The sequence below is a fragment of the Lissotriton vulgaris genome, chromosome 7, assembly GCF_964263255.1.
Source record: "Lissotriton vulgaris chromosome 7, aLisVul1.2, whole genome shotgun sequence".
Lineage (NCBI taxonomy): Eukaryota > Metazoa > Chordata > Amphibia > Caudata > Salamandridae > Lissotriton > Lissotriton vulgaris.
This window is the reverse complement of record NC_141695.1, coordinates 155170758-155187940: the sequence shown is the minus strand read 5'-3', so window position 1 is coordinate 155187940 and position 17183 is coordinate 155170758. Positions and strand designations below refer to the sequence as shown.

At 46.4% G+C, this 17183-nt stretch overlaps 1 protein-coding gene across 1 annotated transcript in view; it reads left to right on the top strand.

Moving 5' to 3' along the window:
• The window catches only part of LOC147701040 (ly6/PLAUR domain-containing protein 5-like), a 275228-nt gene that overhangs the window by 42752 nt on the left and 215293 nt on the right, over positions 1-17183 (top strand). The window contains exon 2 of the mRNA XM_086929842.1: positions 9199-9330. Coding sequence (XP_086785968.1) covers positions 9199-9330 — 132 coding nt within the window. The remainder of the gene's footprint in view (positions 1-9198; positions 9331-17183) is intronic.

Genomic DNA, 17183 nt, shown 5'->3' with positions numbered 1-17183 from the left:
ATGGTGGGGTCAGGTTGTTTCAAACGTGGCGGTACAACTACCGCTGTTACGGGCGGGTTCAGGAGGGGTGGAGGTCGTGGAATAAAGGCAGGTCAAGACATCTTTAGCGAGTTGGCATACTACCGCTGCTGCGGTCAAGTTATTTCAAGCGCGGCAGTACAACTAACGTAGCTGCGGGCGAGGGTGGGGGCACATCCTTACCTTTTGAGAGCCCGGGGCAGGGAGGAGAGCCTCTGTATGCAGCTGAGGAGTTGCAGTGGGCGAGTTGGGGAACCCATCTCCTCTGTCCTGGGCGCTATGTTGATTTAGGATAAACAGTGGAGGGACGGGGTAGTGGCCGGGTCCCAACGAGTTCGCCTCGGCGAGCGAGCGGTACAAGTGAGCTTTTGATTGGAGGCGGGCTCCGCAAGGACAGTCGGTCCGACGATCTGGCGTCCAGGGGAAAAGGGAGGAGAACCTCCATATGCAGCATCCGAGGGAGGGGGAGGAGAGACTCATAATAATGTTTTATAGATACAATAGAAGTTTGCAGAATATTGAATTGTGTGTTTCCAGTATGCCTTTATTCCTTAACCCTTTAAGTGCTGCCGTCGGCCAACGGTCGTCGCGAACACTACCTTGCCAGTGCTGCGCACACCGTTGGCCGACGGGTCAGCACCCGTTATTCGAACGTTCAGCACTGGGCGCTGAATGTACGACGCTCTTAAGGAGTTAAACAACAATGTACACTTGGTTAAACCCAACTTGTCTCACCAGACGGTAAGGGCGCTTTGATTTGGTCTCTCCTTTCTTTCTCACTTTTGTGAGAGGTGAAGTAAAAAACAACAGCAAAAAAAAAGTCTTCTGGTTCCTATATAAATCCAAGTTCCTTAACCCCTTTACTGCGGGGCTGTTTCCCCCGCTGTGCTGCGGGGGGCATACACAGCGCCCCGGTGCTCATGACGAGCTCAGGGGTGTTGCAATTCTAACAAAGTCATCTTTGGGGGGAGCCAAGCGGTTTAAAGCCGATTGCTTAGGGAGATGGGCGGTAGCTGAGCTATCTATGGGTTGCACACTGTGTGTGATCTATGGGTCTAACCAGGACGACCCGGAGGTGTTTGATGTCTCGGAAAGAGATCTAGCTAGCTGGCCCACCCCAATTCTAGTGTGTGGTGACCTAAATATATCTGCCGATCTGCACAGCAAGTCTCCATATGTAGGGCGAAAGCCTAGAGTATTTCGGGCACTTAGCTCTCTCATAAGCTCACATGGGTTGGTTGATATCTGGGGGGGATAAGAAGCCCAATAATCCAGATTTTATATATTTCTCAAATCCCTTCCGGAAATATACTAAACTAGATTACTTTTTATTATCCTCTTCAGAACTAAAAAAGTTGGCATTAGAAAACTCCTGAAAGTAATATCGTATCATAATCCGTTGATATTGTGCTATGAGCTGGATACTTTTGTGAAAAGACAGGAGTACAACCCATCAACCGCGTTGGGATTGGGGTTTCACTCCCTACTCCCATAGCCTCCTGTTTCACGCTGTGACCCACAAATTTTTTCATTCCGTCTCACACATAATTGGAGACGGTGGCTTAGACAATCGGGGATGTGCACTTACCATGTTTGACGCAGACTTTGAGCTGGCAAATAGTTTCACTCTGTTTTCCACACCGCTCAGTGACATTTTGATCTACCCAATGAATCTCCGATTATGGTTCCCTCTAGACTTACTAATTGACAACCGGGCACTTACCTTCCCCTCCCCTAACTTCATTTTTTTGCGCCGTTCACGCTGAGCACATTTGTCACTTGCGTCGCTGCTGTGCACATCACTTGCACCTTGTCTGCACCAATGACAACTTGGGTTGTAATATTTTAACTTCCAGTGCTGATAGTACTGCTTCTTCTAATTTGTTTGCATAAATTTGATGCCAATGGCACATACTAAAGGATATATTGAGTCTCTTGTTTATGTTCTTGATGATGTTTTTGCATATCCTGTTTAATTGTCTGATCGATTGATACCTGTTGGGATACTGTTTGTTTACTTTATGAGCTGTATACAGCAGTTAGGAAAAAGTCTAGATGGACATTTGAAAGCAGGCTGTTAGCCGATAACAGATATGTGGAACATCTTAAGAAATGGACTGGGAAGTATTTTAATGCTAACCGTTATAGTGCATCCAGGAATGGCGTATGGGATGCATTCAAAGCTGCCCTGAGAGGGGAGACAATGAGCTTTTCCGCAAGGATTAGGAAAGAGGATAGAGCTGAGGGTGAGAGACTGACAGGGCAGCTAGCTGAAGCAGAAGAACAATATGCTAGAGATATAGGACAAGGAAAGGAAGGTGTTGAGAGCCAGCAAAAGTTGATGACTATGAAAGCAGAACTCCAGAAATTGGTAACCCAGAAAGCAATCAGTGACTATCAAGCTTCAAGGGCTAAGTTCTATGAATCAGGGAAGCAAGCAGGTAGAGCATTGGCTCTACAGATTAAAACAAGACAAGGTTAGGAATGCAATTGCCAGTATACAGGAGAGTGGTCGTAATTATACTGAACGTAAAGATATTTTGCGTGGTTTATAAAATTTCTATCAAACCTTATATAATGAGGAGGGCGACACCAGGATAGTTAGTGGCGAGTTCGGGGATGGAGGCCCATTTTTGGACGAGTTAGGTAGAGAAGAGTTAGATAAGGACCTGACAATGAGTGAGATCAGTGCTGCATTACAGGAGCTAGCCACGGGTAAAGCCAATTCCTCTGGAGGTGTACAAATGCATTGAAAAAGAGATCGCCCCACTACTGTTGGACCTATTCAACGAGATATTGTGTTCAGGTATAATACCAGATTCCTGGAAAGAAACCAGCATAATTGTTTTTCATAATAAGGGGAAACCAAAGGAGAGCCCTGGGTCGTACCGCCCGATATCACTTATCAACGCGGATACAAAGCTGTATCGAAAGATCTGGGCTAAGAGATTTGGGGGGGGGGGGGGTCATTGGCGGTCTAGTCTCTCCGTGGCAGCATGGGTTTGTTCCGGGGCGTGGCACGACTGAACACATCAGGCGTGCTATCGCGCTGTTCGACGCCCTGGCTGCCTCGGGGCGGATGGCCAAGATCCTCTTGATGCGGAAAAAGCCTTTGACTGTGTGGTATGGAAATATCTATGGGGTATACTGGTAGGCAGAGGCTTTGGCCCTAAAGTTATGAGAGCTCTTATGGCTATGTATCAGGATCCCGTTGCTCGAGTCCAAGTAATTGGGGAAAGCTCCGATAAGATCTTAATTAAGAGGGGGACTCATCAAGGGTGCCCTTGCTCGCCGATTCTTTTCTCATTGTATATCGATCCTTTGATTCAGAGGATTCTCGGCTGTGCGCAGATTAGACCAGTAGTGCTCATTGGCTTTGAAAATAAACTGTATGTGGATGATCTGGTGGTAATCACTCCTGACCTGAGCTCGCGATGCCAATTCTGGCCGAAAATAGTAAAAGAGTACGGCCACCGGTAAGGATATTTATTGAATAAGGGTAAAACCCAGATAATTTGCACTAAAAACATTATTAAGGCAGATCTAAGATACGTGGACTCTGCAGTATTTCTTGGGGTTACAGTGAATGCTTCAGTAGATCAGATCATCGAAGATAATTATACTGCACTTATGAAAACAATAGAGGCAGAATAGAAAAGAATGGATGTGCTGCACCCCTCCCTGATAGGCAGGGTGAATGTTTTAAAAATGACGATGCTTCCCAAGTTTCTGTACCTGTTTCGTGCAATACCACTTTTTTTTAGATGAGGGCGTGATTAAAACTCTAGAATCAGGTTTATCTGGCAATATGGCAAAGTCAGGCGCTCAATAAATTATGTCACTTCCCTGGGAAAGGGGAGGGCTGGCAATGCCGAATCTTAGGTTCCATCATTGGATGTGCCTGATGACCCAAATGGCCATACTCTTTCAACCTGTTACTAACTCTGTCAATTTACCTGGGGGTAACCTGTGCCCACCCTCTATATATGAGCTGTTATTGGGAAGCAATGGGACTACTGTTGTGGGAAGTTGAGCGCCAGTACTACAGGAAGATGTGTTATAAGGTTCTGGAAGGGGTTTGGGGGGTCTGGAAACTGGTGCAAAAGACTTTGGTTATCCCAAAAATGAACCCCTACCTCCCTTTATGGGATTCTAGCCTTTTCCCTCAGCTTAGCAATGATAGGAATTGTCGGATTTGGGAGGTGCTGGGAGTTAAGACTTTAGGGGACGTTATGGAAGGGGATTCTATCTTGGGGTTCGAAGCTATTCAGCAGAAATATGGTATTCCCTCTAATCAATGTTTTTAATATGGTCAGATTTCTCAAACACTGCTGGCCATTAGACGCCGTATCTCTCTGGAAACGGGCAATACGATGATGGAATACCTATTAAAAGGGGGCAAAAGGATCAAATTAGTATATAAATGTCTGCTGTTAGGCACCCAGGATGATCTGGAGAAAACAGACTTCCTGGGCAGCGAAATTGGGGGACCCAGATGTCGACCTTGATAAAGCCCTACTTCTAAATAAAAAAAATGTTGCTCCTCAAAATTGCGGGCACAGTATCATAAAACACTGTTTAATCTATATTATACCTCAGCAAAGTTGTTTGAGTGGGGCGTAAGAGATGATAGATGCCCATGGTGTAACGATGGTCCCGCGGATCTCCTGCACATGTTTTATCATTGCGAGAAACTAAATTCAATTTGCAGGTAAATTATGAAATTCTGGGAGGGGCTGCTAGATGTTCAGATCAATCGATCCCCCTACCCTGATGTTGTTAGGCATTGATTGCGAGCTGGGGCTGGCAAAAGAAGAGGAAGCTCTTGTTTTTATATCGGTAGCGGTGCTCCGGATTCTTATCTCTGCTGGCTGGAAGGACACTAAAGCTCCTTCCTTTCAAATGTGGCTTGCCAGACTGTTGGGAATGCATAATATAGAATCTTGTTTACATAATTATAAGGGCAAAGAAACTAGGGAAATGGGTATGAGTATCTGGGCACCGCTAAAAATTTGGAGGGATTCCAGATTATAAAATGTAAATGGTGTTGTTGCTCTTGTATTAACCTAGGAATTGGCGTGGCCTATATATTTGCTGCTATGCTAAAAAATGTTAATGCATTATGTATATATATGTCATGTTTTTTACCCCCCTGTCACAAACCAGTTTTTATGCTATGTACCTGTTTATCCCTCGATCCGGGTTTTATACATCATGTTTTACCATTCTCTAATGACAATGCTTTACGGAGAAATACATTTTATATTTTTGTACCAGGAACTCTCAACAAAAATGTTAAAAAAATAAAAGAGATTAAAAATGGTATAAGTGCGGTAAAAGTGCTATATAAAGCAAGATAGTCCCTTTCACTCAGTTCTTGTGACAGAGCCCTGTTGCTCCATTTTCTGGGCTTGCTTTGATTACTTTTTAGAGCACTGGCATAACCTCAGTGCCAGGAGCTGTCAAACAGGCTTGTTTACACAGAAATGGAGTACTCTTAGAGAGTGCATTTATAAAAGTAAACAAAAAGTTCCTTGGGAAGTATGTGCACAGTGGAAGGACACTAGCCACAAGAAACAGTACTTGGTCCAGACTTCAAATCTAGGAAAAGCTCTGAACAATAGTAAGCAATGAAACAAGAGTGGTGTACGAGCCAACCAATGTTAAATAAAGGTAAATAATAGGCAGGCTCTGAGTCACTTTGAAGATTTCTTTTTATTTGGAAGAGATTGCAGGCGAAACCTAACAAAGCCAACTCATTAAACACCGTTTCAAATGGATACAATATGGTCTGCTGTGAATTCATAGTCCGATAAACAAAGGCCACTCCAAAAGGGATTTACAACACCATTAGAAGGAGATATGAACTGATAAAGCTGAAATATGCCCGGCGATTAACATGGAATAGCTGGTAGAAAGCTTTCTGGTCTACACACTAATGCAACACCAAAAAAAAAGGGATAATAAAAACACTGGCACTGAAGAGAACATCCTTGTGCTCATTGGGAAAGAGCAAAATGCAGTCACTCAAAGTGAATTTATCCAGTGGCTGAAGTGGGTTGACCCCGTACCCCATGCTATGTGTTGTAATGAGTAGAAGCAAATGGGAATTACACAGACCAATGAATGAAGACAACTGGCTGAAAACCTCTTCAAATAGGTATATTACTCATATATATTATTTTAGAAATCAAAAGGGCTTGGCTAACACCAGATCTAAAGACAGGCCCCAGCAGAGATGGTATCATTCTCCTTTAATAGTTAAAGGGAGCCGGGTGATTTAATTATTTGATTTTGCTTGAGAGGAGTGACTGAATTGAGGAATCGACTCATTAGTGCAAGGAGTAAGTAATAGAATGAGGAGTGGATGAGGAGGTAATGGTGTTTCCCATTGGTTTTTGTGCAACTCTTAATAGGCACTTGCGCTTTTTGACTCGTTAGCTTTTAATGTTTGGAGTCCCTGAGCAGTGTTGTCTTTGAAACCCGTATTTCCTCTCTACCAAGACAAACATCCACTCAAACTTACATCTTAATGATTCCAAGTGGGCCCTCTGGAAATACTCCTGGTACCTTAATGAGCTGAACTTCTAGTGCACAGTTCACAGGAGTACTTCCATAGGCACACCAGGCAGCTTCTGAGCTCTGCTTCGCTATTCGCACTAGTGACAACCATTTAATAGACAGTTTGTTTCCATATTAATGCTAACTGATTAGAGGCAGTGGTTCCCCAGTGATAACACTAAGGTGCCCTCCTGACAGGCAATATGCACCTGTACCTTAGGTGAACACTCTTCAAAAGGTGGTCAGCTTTAACCTGTGGAGAACACAGGTAAGAAGCAGTTGCGCTACTATATTAATACTAGGAGCCCACTGTTGACTCTTCAGATAAACATTATGAGGGCGCTTATCCTACTAGTCAAGCCCTATCTACAGGAGCTAGTTGTGCAAGTTACCAATAGGGACACACAGATCATAGAGAGTACTTCTACTCATGTTAACACAAGCACTTTTCACATGATGTGTGTCTCCAGAGAGGGATGCACTCTGCAGAGGAGGTTGTCATTAATAGGCAGAATTTGCAGGCAGTTCTCTATATTATGACCATCGGAGCACTGAACACAACGAGTAAGTCTTCCTGAAACCTGGCAAAATTGACATACATACTTCTAAGATATAAGTCCATAGTAAAGTGGTACTACATGTACCCAGGGCAAGTAAATTAAATGCTACTAGTGGGCCTGCAGCACTCCTTGTACCACCCACTAACTAAGCTCGTTAAAACATGTCTCAGGCCGGCCATTGCAGCCTGTAGCACAGTTTTAAACTGGCATTTTGACCTGGCAAAATAAACTTGCAAAGCTTTAACCTCCTTTTTAATACAAATAACCCAGCCCTAAGGTAGTCTCCAGCACACCCAACAGGGTAGGGGGCATTGTATTTAAATTTTTACATGCCATTGTAGCAACATACACCTAAATGCGTTTTTCACTATTGTGAGGCCTATCTCTTCTATAGTTTAACATTGAGTTACCTTATTACATGTAATAACTGCTAACATTTGATTGGGGGCAGATAGAAATGTCATGTTTGGTCTCAAGTGACTTGTAATTTAAAACCCTCAGGTCTGAAAATTACACTTTCAGAAAATGTACATTTACTCAGCTCAACCATTTGTTGCCTGCTGCCAGACAGTGAGACAATAGGACTTAAATGTGGGCAGGATGGGCCATCCTGACAAGATAAGGGGAGGGGCTGTTCCCTGGACCTCTTGCACTTCAATAGGGGCCACGTCCAGCACACCCAAAGAAATCTAACACTAGTTGTGTGTGACCCTGGACTTCTTGGTGGCTTATCCGGGAAAGGAAGGAACATTTCATAACCAAGTGTGGGGGTAGTCTAGACATTTTCCTTACTTCAAAGGCTGGCACCAGGTATAAATATTAGACCCTCAGACCAACTCTTCAGTAAAATCCCAGACCTGTAGAAGACATCAGAATGACAACCTTGAACTCCAGAGAACTGTCCTGCTGCTTGAGGCCTGCTTTGTACCCAGAGGACAACCCTGCTGTTACCAAAGTTCTGCTCTGCTACTTGAAGCCCACCTTGCTCCCCAGATGACTGCCCTTCTGCTTGAACCCAGGACTACTAGATTGACTCCATGGGTTAGTTGGCCAGCCTCCTGTGTGAGCTATAGTAATATTACAAGTTCCAGAGATCGTGCACCTGCACCTGGCCTCTACTGCAGTGAACCCCAGCCCCCCCAAGTCCTGGACCTATTCAGGCCTTGAACCCTAAGAAATGGTACTAAAGGTGTTCCTCCTGCCTAACCCTAAAAGTAGGAATTTAGAAAGATTTTCATCAACAAGTGGAAGAAGAACAAACGGAAGACCAGGACCTACCTGCCATCCAAAACCGCCCAAGGAGAATCACGAGTTGGCCTTGCTTCATAGTAGCTCCAGCTACATTCATCTCTGTATCAGAAAATCCTGTTCAGCAGGCCCTCTCGGTGATGGTAGCCAGCTTTGTGGAGACCTCTTTGGCTACACCCTGCAGCTTCATCCTACTGGGGTTTACAACTTTTAAAAAATTGTCTAACTTTAAAAGATAAAAAGCTTCACCGGTTCGATGGCAACCGCCTCCTCCGCCTGGAAATCCAGCTTCTCCTGCTCAGAGCTTTTTCAACATTTTCACCTAGGCTTCACCCAGCGCTCCCCAGTGACAATGACTCTTTGGTCACAGCCTTCTATATGGACTGTTCTTTATCGCGGTTAGCCTTAATGTTTCACTTCTTGTGGAAAAAGATATCCACAGTTGGTGCTTTAATTTTTTAGGCACTATTTTTAACTTCATAATTTATAATCCAAGTTCCAATGATTGGATTTAATTTGTTTTGGTATCAGTTTATTCATTAAATTGTACACTATTTTTGTAAATTGGTGTGGGATTTTTCTTTTGTTTCAACTTCACTTTATTACGGTTTTAGTGCTGCATTTTATGCTTAACACAGTGCCTCTAAATTAGTCCTGACAAATATTGCGCCAACCTACCAGAAGTTTAGGCACAGGTTAATTTAGTGACTTTTGGGGGTTCACCATGACAAGGCCTGTGTGTTGTTGCTTGAGAAAGAGAGACATCCCCCTCATCTCAATTTCTTTTACTCACATTTTCCTTTTCTTTCAGGAGTTGCCAGCCTACGTTGTTACTCCTGTAAGGATTTTAATGATGGGGGATGTGCAGTGGACCGCATCAAGATAGAGGAATGTACCCCGCCACAGAACGTCTGTCTGGAGGCCATCGGTGTTCGAATCATAGGTAGGATAACGGCAACAATTTTCAAGTTCACATTACCAGTAGTGACTCTCATATGCCGTCATGACGGACAAGATTTCAACTGTCTTCTCATAACTGCGCAATAACGCACGTAATGCTGGGAACTCAGTATGACCGCAGTTCTTCAAATGTCACTTAAGTGCCATCCAGTTGTAAAGTGTTTGTATGACAGTATGACAAGAATATCAACGTGAAACGTATCTTGGGAACAAATTATTGTGTTAAAAATATTGAAGGGCAAAATATTGAGAGGGTAAGTGTATTAAGGTAAGTATAGATTTACTATCTTTACTCCCATATGAGTACCTCAAAGATATGCATATATATAAATATATCCACACAAAGAAAATGCCTGAATATATATTTAACGGGGGCGTGGCTTGGACGCCGATCGGGATGGCGGCGTGAGCTTGCAGCTCCGCGCCTGATCCCGCTAATTCTCCTGAAAACTACACCATCGGCGCTCCCTGAGGGGCGGTTTCCCCGTACGAAGTATTGGAGAAGCAGTGGAGAGCAGCTGGGGGCCAACAGGAGACCAAACATAGTGCTGAGACCCGATCCCAGAGGCCAGAGGTGCCGAGCCGAGAATGAAGAAAATGGCGGCGCACGGGAGCGATAGAGACTGCTTGCGGGGCGAGGCTGGTCAGAACTGAACCGGATAGCAAACAATTGCCAACAAGGTGCGAGGAGCGTGGGTCCAACTGAACGGGACCTCAGAGAGGGACTAGAGGCGTGAGGGGCTCCCATCGGCCTGGTACACGGCAGACGCAGCACCCCTTCTACCCCCCCCCTGCTCCCTGGCATGTTTGCCGTGTGAGGGGCTTGCTGCTGGGTGGAAATGTTGAGACGCTTGAACGAGGTCAGAGAGCAGAGGGCGAAGCTCCCATGACGGACTGCGCGAGGCCTGGTGAAGCACCTAAGGCGACCATATGGCGACGCACGAGGCAGCCAAGATGGCCGCTGCTGGTGGAGATCCCACCATGGAACACGGTCGAGAAGACGCGACCGCGCTAGCGCGAGATGGTAGGGCCCACACCCCCCCGGAAGTAACGGAGCAGGAGCGGAGGCTGCATCAGCGACTGGACAACATATTGAAAGCAATAACCGCGACTAAGGAGTCATTGCACCAGGACATAGCACAGGTCGCCATGGGGCTGGGTCTCTTGAGGGCGGACCATGCTAAGCTCTCGGATAGAGTAAAGGAGAATGAACAACTACTTCAGGAGCTGAAACCGGCGGTAGTGACCGTGGAACACAAATTGACAGATATTCTTAGCCGCCTAGCCACACTGGAGAGACAAGCAGAAGATGCCGAAAGTCGTAATCGGAGGAACAACGTGAGGGTGGTAGGCCTCCCGGAAAAAATTGAAGGGGGGCGATGCTGTGGCCTATATGGAGAACTGGTTCAAAACTGTGGTGGCACCAGAGGGTCTCTCTCCTTTCTTTTCCCTGGAGCGAGCACACAGGGTCCCAGCTCGCCCACCTATGTAGGGCCAGCCGCCTAGGCCGATGGTGGTGAAACTCTTACATTACAAGGATCGGGACCTGCTGATACAGAGGGCGCGCTCACTGGGCCCCTTTCAAGTGGACAATAGCCGGGTCACGGTCTTCCCGGACTACACACAGGAGGTCCAGAAGAACAGAGCGTCCTTCCTGACCGTGAAAAAAGAACTGAGGGAGGAAGGGATCCAATACTCCTTGTTTTTCCGGCCAAGCTACGAGTGATCCTAGATGGGAACACTCAATTCTTTCAGACCCCGGATGAAGCATGGTCGTGGCTCGAGTTATATCGCGCCGGAACGGACTGCAATGGCAAAAGTCAGAGGGAGAGACATAAACCGATCCAGATCCGAAAATCACAGCGTATCTGCAAACGAAATAAACTCAAAAGAGCGATGCGGGATGTTCAGATGGCGGCGGACAGGAAAGGAACGTTAGCTGCAACTGAGAGTATTACGAGGTCGCAACAAGAGAAGGCATCGGTGGGGTCGGACTCTGATGAAGATGGAGGAAAATCTGCAAAGAAGTATCAGAAGCTGAGAGCTCGAAGGGACCAGCGGTCACCCGGCAGACATCAGATGGACTCTTTAATGAGTGACAAATGAGAGGGCTGAACAATTCCGTTACTTCTACTGGGGCAGGCTCTCCTGGTGTTTGGCAGGCTGGCAGGTATGGTGCTGCAAATGCAGTATGGGATCGAGGGCGCTGGGTGGGGGCTCTGCCTGCCCTGGGTCGGCGCTAACTCACCCTCTTGCGGCCCTTAAGGCCTTCTGTGGTGGCGACCACAGATTAGTCTAATGTGTGCTGTGTTACAGGTTTGGAACCGGGCTGAAGCTGTGTTATTAGGTCCTGTCCTGGGGAGTGGGGTTTGGGGAGTTTTTTCGGTAGTTCTGATGGGGGGATACAACTGCAATGATGTGGGAAACAACTGGTTGCTATTGAAACGGTACGGAGATGACTACTATGGGGACGTTACCTAATTTGAAATGCCTAACATGGAATGTCCGAGGACTTCGAACAATGGTGAGACGCAACAAGGTACATGCTTCTCTGGTGAGGCGTGGCGTCCACATTGCAATGTTACAAGAAACTCATTTAACCAAGCAAGAATGCACTGCACTGCAGAACAGATGGCGTGGTCAGGTGTTTGGCACCACGTATTCGGCGTTTGCTAGAGGGGTGCTGATATGGATAAGGGCGGGGATACCGTTCCAGGCTACGAACCGGCTTGTGGACCCTGAGGGCAGATATGTGGTGGTGGAGGGGAGGTTATATGGTAGGGATGTGGTTTTATATAGTGTATACACCTCTAATGTTGATCAGGCCCATTTATTCGATGGTCTAACGAGTTCGCTGGCCTATTTCCTGGCGGGCCCCATCATCCTAGGAGGTGACTTCAATTCAATCACCGTTGGCCGACTCCCCAGTGCGTAGGTTGGCCACACACAGGAAGGAATGGCAGGAGAGTTGGAGATTGATAGATGTGTGGAGGGAGCAACATCCAGACACTAGGGACTATTCCTTTTTTTCAGCCCTGCATGCACTACACGTCAGAATAGACTCTGTCTTGTGCAGTGATCCCCTGGCTGCCGTGGTAACTCACACGGAGTACTTGACTAGGACTATCTCGGATCACAATCCCTTGTTGGTGTTGGTACAGTGGAAGCGGGCGAGATCAGCAGTTCCAACATGGAGGCTGCGGCTCGATACATTGGAGGATCTGGTGTTTAGTGACACGGTCCAACAGTGCATTGAACGCTATTTTGAGGAGAATACGGGTTCAGCTACCGCGAGGTCGGTAGAATGGGATGCGATGAAGGTGGTGGTGAGAGGTGTATGCATGGGCAGGTTCTCTAATGCAAGGACATCAGTCTTGACTGCTCTAGCGAAAGCAGAGGATGCGTTGAGGGAACTGGAACAGCGTAGGCCTGAGCGACCGGATTTACAGGAGCGGTTACTTGAGGCTAAGGAAGTAGTGGTGACTGCAATGGAACGGCTGCGGTGCTATGATTATAAGCAATACACCATCAAGACACATGCAGAGGGAGATAAAGTGGGTACGCCCCTTGCTAGGCTTGCCAACCCAGACTCTAGAGGTTGCCCGGTCATGAGCATAAGAACAGAGACAGGGGAAATAGTCTACTCGCAGGCGGCGGTGCTGGCGCGCTTCCAGTCTTACTACACGAAGTTGTATGCATGCCAACTGGGGGTGGAGGTTTCTGAAATAAGTGAATACTTGGACTCTGTCCCACTGCCAGTGCTGGATGACGAGGAAGCGAAGGACCTGGGAGGGCCTGTAACGCTATCTGAGATTAGAGTGGCCATTAAACAGATGGCAAGAAATAAAACGCCTGGGGTAGATGGCCTGCCGATTGAATTCTACCTGAAATATATTGATATTTTAGCGCTCAGACTATTGGTGGTGTACTCTGAAGCCAGAATGCTGGGGTACTTGCCCAAGTCAATGAGGGAGGCGCTAGTGGTGCCACTACTGAAACCCGGCAGAGAGGCATCCGATGTGACGTCTTATCGGCCCTTGTCTATGCTAACGGTGGTCTATAAGATCTTGAGCCATATTCTAGCCACCAGACTGCTACCACATATGACTAGACTAGTGCATGGGGACCAGGCGGGGTTTATTCCTACTAGGAACACGTCAATGAACATACGCCGATTGATCCGGATATTAGACAGTGCTGGGGACACAGATCAAAAACCTGCAGTTTTGTCGGTTGATATTGAGAAAGCTTTTGATAGCCTTGAGTGGACATACCTGTATGAGGTGTTGGTGAAATTCGGTATAGGAGAGGGATTTGGGTGATGGACAAGAGTGCTGTATTCATCGGCCACAGCGAGGGTACGGCTAGGATCGATTATATCCTCAGATTATCCAGTGCGTAGAGGGACGAGGCAGGGGTGCTCGCTGTCCCCCCTGTTCGCACTGGCGATGGAACCACTGGCGAGATGGATGAATGAGCTGCTGAAATGGCCCGGGTGTGAAAGTGTGCTCAGAATGCGACAGGCTGCCAGGACTGACAATGATAAAAGCTTGGAGATGCAAATAGCCTCTCTTACAAACATGCCAGTCCCAACTCTCCTACTATACCAGGTTTTTCAAGATACCTGTGATCTTGCAACATCATGATTACATATCACTTCAGGATTATCCGTTGGGTGTCCTTCCCTCCTATACATACAAAGATAGGTAAAGCATGAATGCTGCTCCACTATCATACATCAGCAGGAGCTCTGTACAGCTCCCTGGCTTCTTGGACACCATCCTAAACTCTTATTGTATACCAGAACAAGTTTAACTACAGAGCCCTCATGCTCGAGGAGCTCTACTGGCTCCCTCTGTGGCAGCCAATTCATTTTAGTCTCTCTGCATTATGCATACCTGACTGAATACAATAGCCAAATAAGAAGCCTTCACTGGCTGTTCCCTCATCATCCACCACACTAACAGGGAGATGGGCATCCTGGCATTATGCAGGAGTTTTAGACCTTTTGGTGTTTGGTGAAACAGGAGAGGGACTCTGACTTTGACCTCTAATGCATGCAGCTATAACCTTGATGAATACAGTGCTGAAAGATAAAAAAACAAAGTATGGACTATTCAACACTGTTTCACTTAGTGTATCCCCTTGAAACTTTATTTTCTTTACAATGAGTGAAGTCTTCAGAAGAACAAAAGCCTGCATATATAATATTCCACTACACCATGGTTTGGGTGTTGGTATTCAATAACTTTATTTAAGATAGCTTTATAATTTAGGTCCTGACTCACAGTTTGGAGGAGGGGTTTCTGCACCACAATGTGAAAGATAGTTTGTCCACATGATTACAAGTGCATTAGGATGTAAGGTGCTTGTAATATAGCGGACAGGATATACGCCACTATTGCATAGGAGTAATCCACCTGCCAAACTGAAACTCCGGTCCATAGTTGTGGAAGTTTTAAGTGTATTCCATTAGAAGCCTTTCTTTCTGCATTTGTCCACTTGTGTACCGATAGTTACATCAGTTGATCCAGTGGGCCCATTCCAATTCAACTAACTTAATGGATCCATAATAATTATATAATAATAAAAGATATTAAGAGCCCACAGCTACCCCGAATGGGGTGTCCCGGCGCTAGCACTGACAACAACAGAGCAGTGAGAGGTGCAAATCTAGTCATTACGACTAAATTGTCAGGTGTTTAAGGCCTTTCTAAATTCCTGTTCATAATGCATCATACGTAATTGAATGTGCAAGTTGTTCCAGCATTTAGTGGTACCCACCTCAAATGTCCTACCCCCAATTCTTGCCTTCCAAAAACGGGGGATGGCAAGGTAGCATTTATGATTGGACCTTAGTGATCTGTCTTGCTGGTAGGGGCGAAGCCTCTTCCTCAGGTAGTTGGGCCCTCTGCCCTGATATGCCCAAAAGAAAAACGTAAGGACCTTGAATTCGATATACTTGGCTAACGGGAGCCAATGGAGTTGTCTGAGATTAGGACAAATATGCTGTCAAAGAGGGACCTTGCAGACCAGTCTAGCTGCTGCATTTGGTATTATCTGGAGCCTACGGGTCAGGCCAATCGGCAGACACATGTAGAGACCATTAGCGTAATCAAGATGGGACGCGATTAACGCATGGACTGCGGTTTTGCGTGCTGTCTCTGGCAAGAAATCAATATATTTCCTGATAGTTTTCATCCTGCCAAAGCAGGCTGCAGATACAAATTGAACATGGGTAGCAAGGGGCAAGTCATTGTCCCACGTGACTCCCAAATTCTCGACTGAGTCCTTAGGAGTAGGGGCAGATCCCAGTTCTGCTGGCCACTACAGGGCCGTCGGGGGTGGTCCAGCTTGGTTGAAAAACAAGACATCTGTCTTATCATCGTTGAGCTGCTCATCCAGGCAGAACTGCTTTCAAGGCAGTCTTTGAATGAGTCAAAGATAGATGCAGATATCCCACTGAAAGTAAACATCAGTTGGGTATCATCCGCATATGGTGTCACCTTGATCCCAGTCTTAGCAATGAGCTCCACCAGTGATGTCAAATAAATATTAAAGAGTAGCTGGCTCAGGGCCGGGCCCTGAGGCACCCCCCATCTTAATAGTTTAGCGGAGAAAGTAAAGGGGTGGAGAGAGACCTGTTTTTCTCGGCCATGAAGGTAGGTCGCGACCCATTTCAGCGCTGTCCCCTGGATGCCAACCCATTTCAGGCGTTCCAGTAAGATGGGGTAGGACACCGTGTCAAAAGCTACTGACAGGTCGAGGAGCACCAACATGGCCGCGGACCCTCCACCCACCGCCCAGCTAATGGAGTCAGCCATCTCAATCAACGTGGTTTCAGTACTGAAGCCAGGGCGAAAGCCGGACTGGGAGTCATGCAGTAGCCCATTGGGCTCACAAAAGCTGCAAGCTGCTGATGGGCTAATTTTTCTAAGACTTTTGCTGGGTCCAGGACCAGAGAAATGGGCCTAAAGTTGCTGGTGACTTCAGGGTCAGCATTAGGTTGTTTCAATATCGGGAGCAGAAACTCATGTTTCCAGGCCAATGGGAAATGCCCCTGTCTGAATGAAGAATTCCAGATGGCATTAAGGCATGGATTAAGCTACTCAGCCAGTAAACTGTATTGTTCTGCTGGCCAGTGATCACCAGGTGACCCGGATTTACATTTCTGGAGTTCAGCCAGGGATGCCTCCATGGAGATCCGTTACAAATTCCGAGAACACTGGCTAGTTATAATAGAGGGTACCAGATGTGTCCACCCCGATGGGTTGGGGTTCCATCTGGATTGAAGCATATATCTGGGACATTTTCTCCTCGAGCATTTGAAAGCCTATTACACATCTTTAGTGAAGGAGTAGTCAAGTGCATGAGTGCTGATGGATTAGTGAAAGATTTCACAAGCTTAAAAAATTCCCTGGAGGAATTCTTGGCACTGGCAATATGATCGGCCGTGTAATCTTTCTTTACAATGAAGAGTTTGTGGTACTCTTTCAGAGCCGCTCGATAACCAGTTTTGTCCTCCTGAGAATATGATGGTCTCCATTTGCGCTCCAGTATTTTGCAGTCACTTTTTTTGGCTCTAAAATCTGCAGAGAACCAAGGGACGGAGAGTGAAGTTCTCGAGGAGTTAATAGGCCTTCGTGGCGTGATTTTTTTTCCAGAGCCTCACTGAACCAAGTATTCAGGTTTGTAATGCGGTTATCAAGGTTATTTGAGAGGGGGGGCCCGGAGTCCTTCAGGAGATGGGTAAGGGACTCAGGGAAAAACCTACTCCAATTCCTTCTTAAATCCTTCAGCAAAGAAGTGTCCCTCACCCCAACCTTCAGGTATATC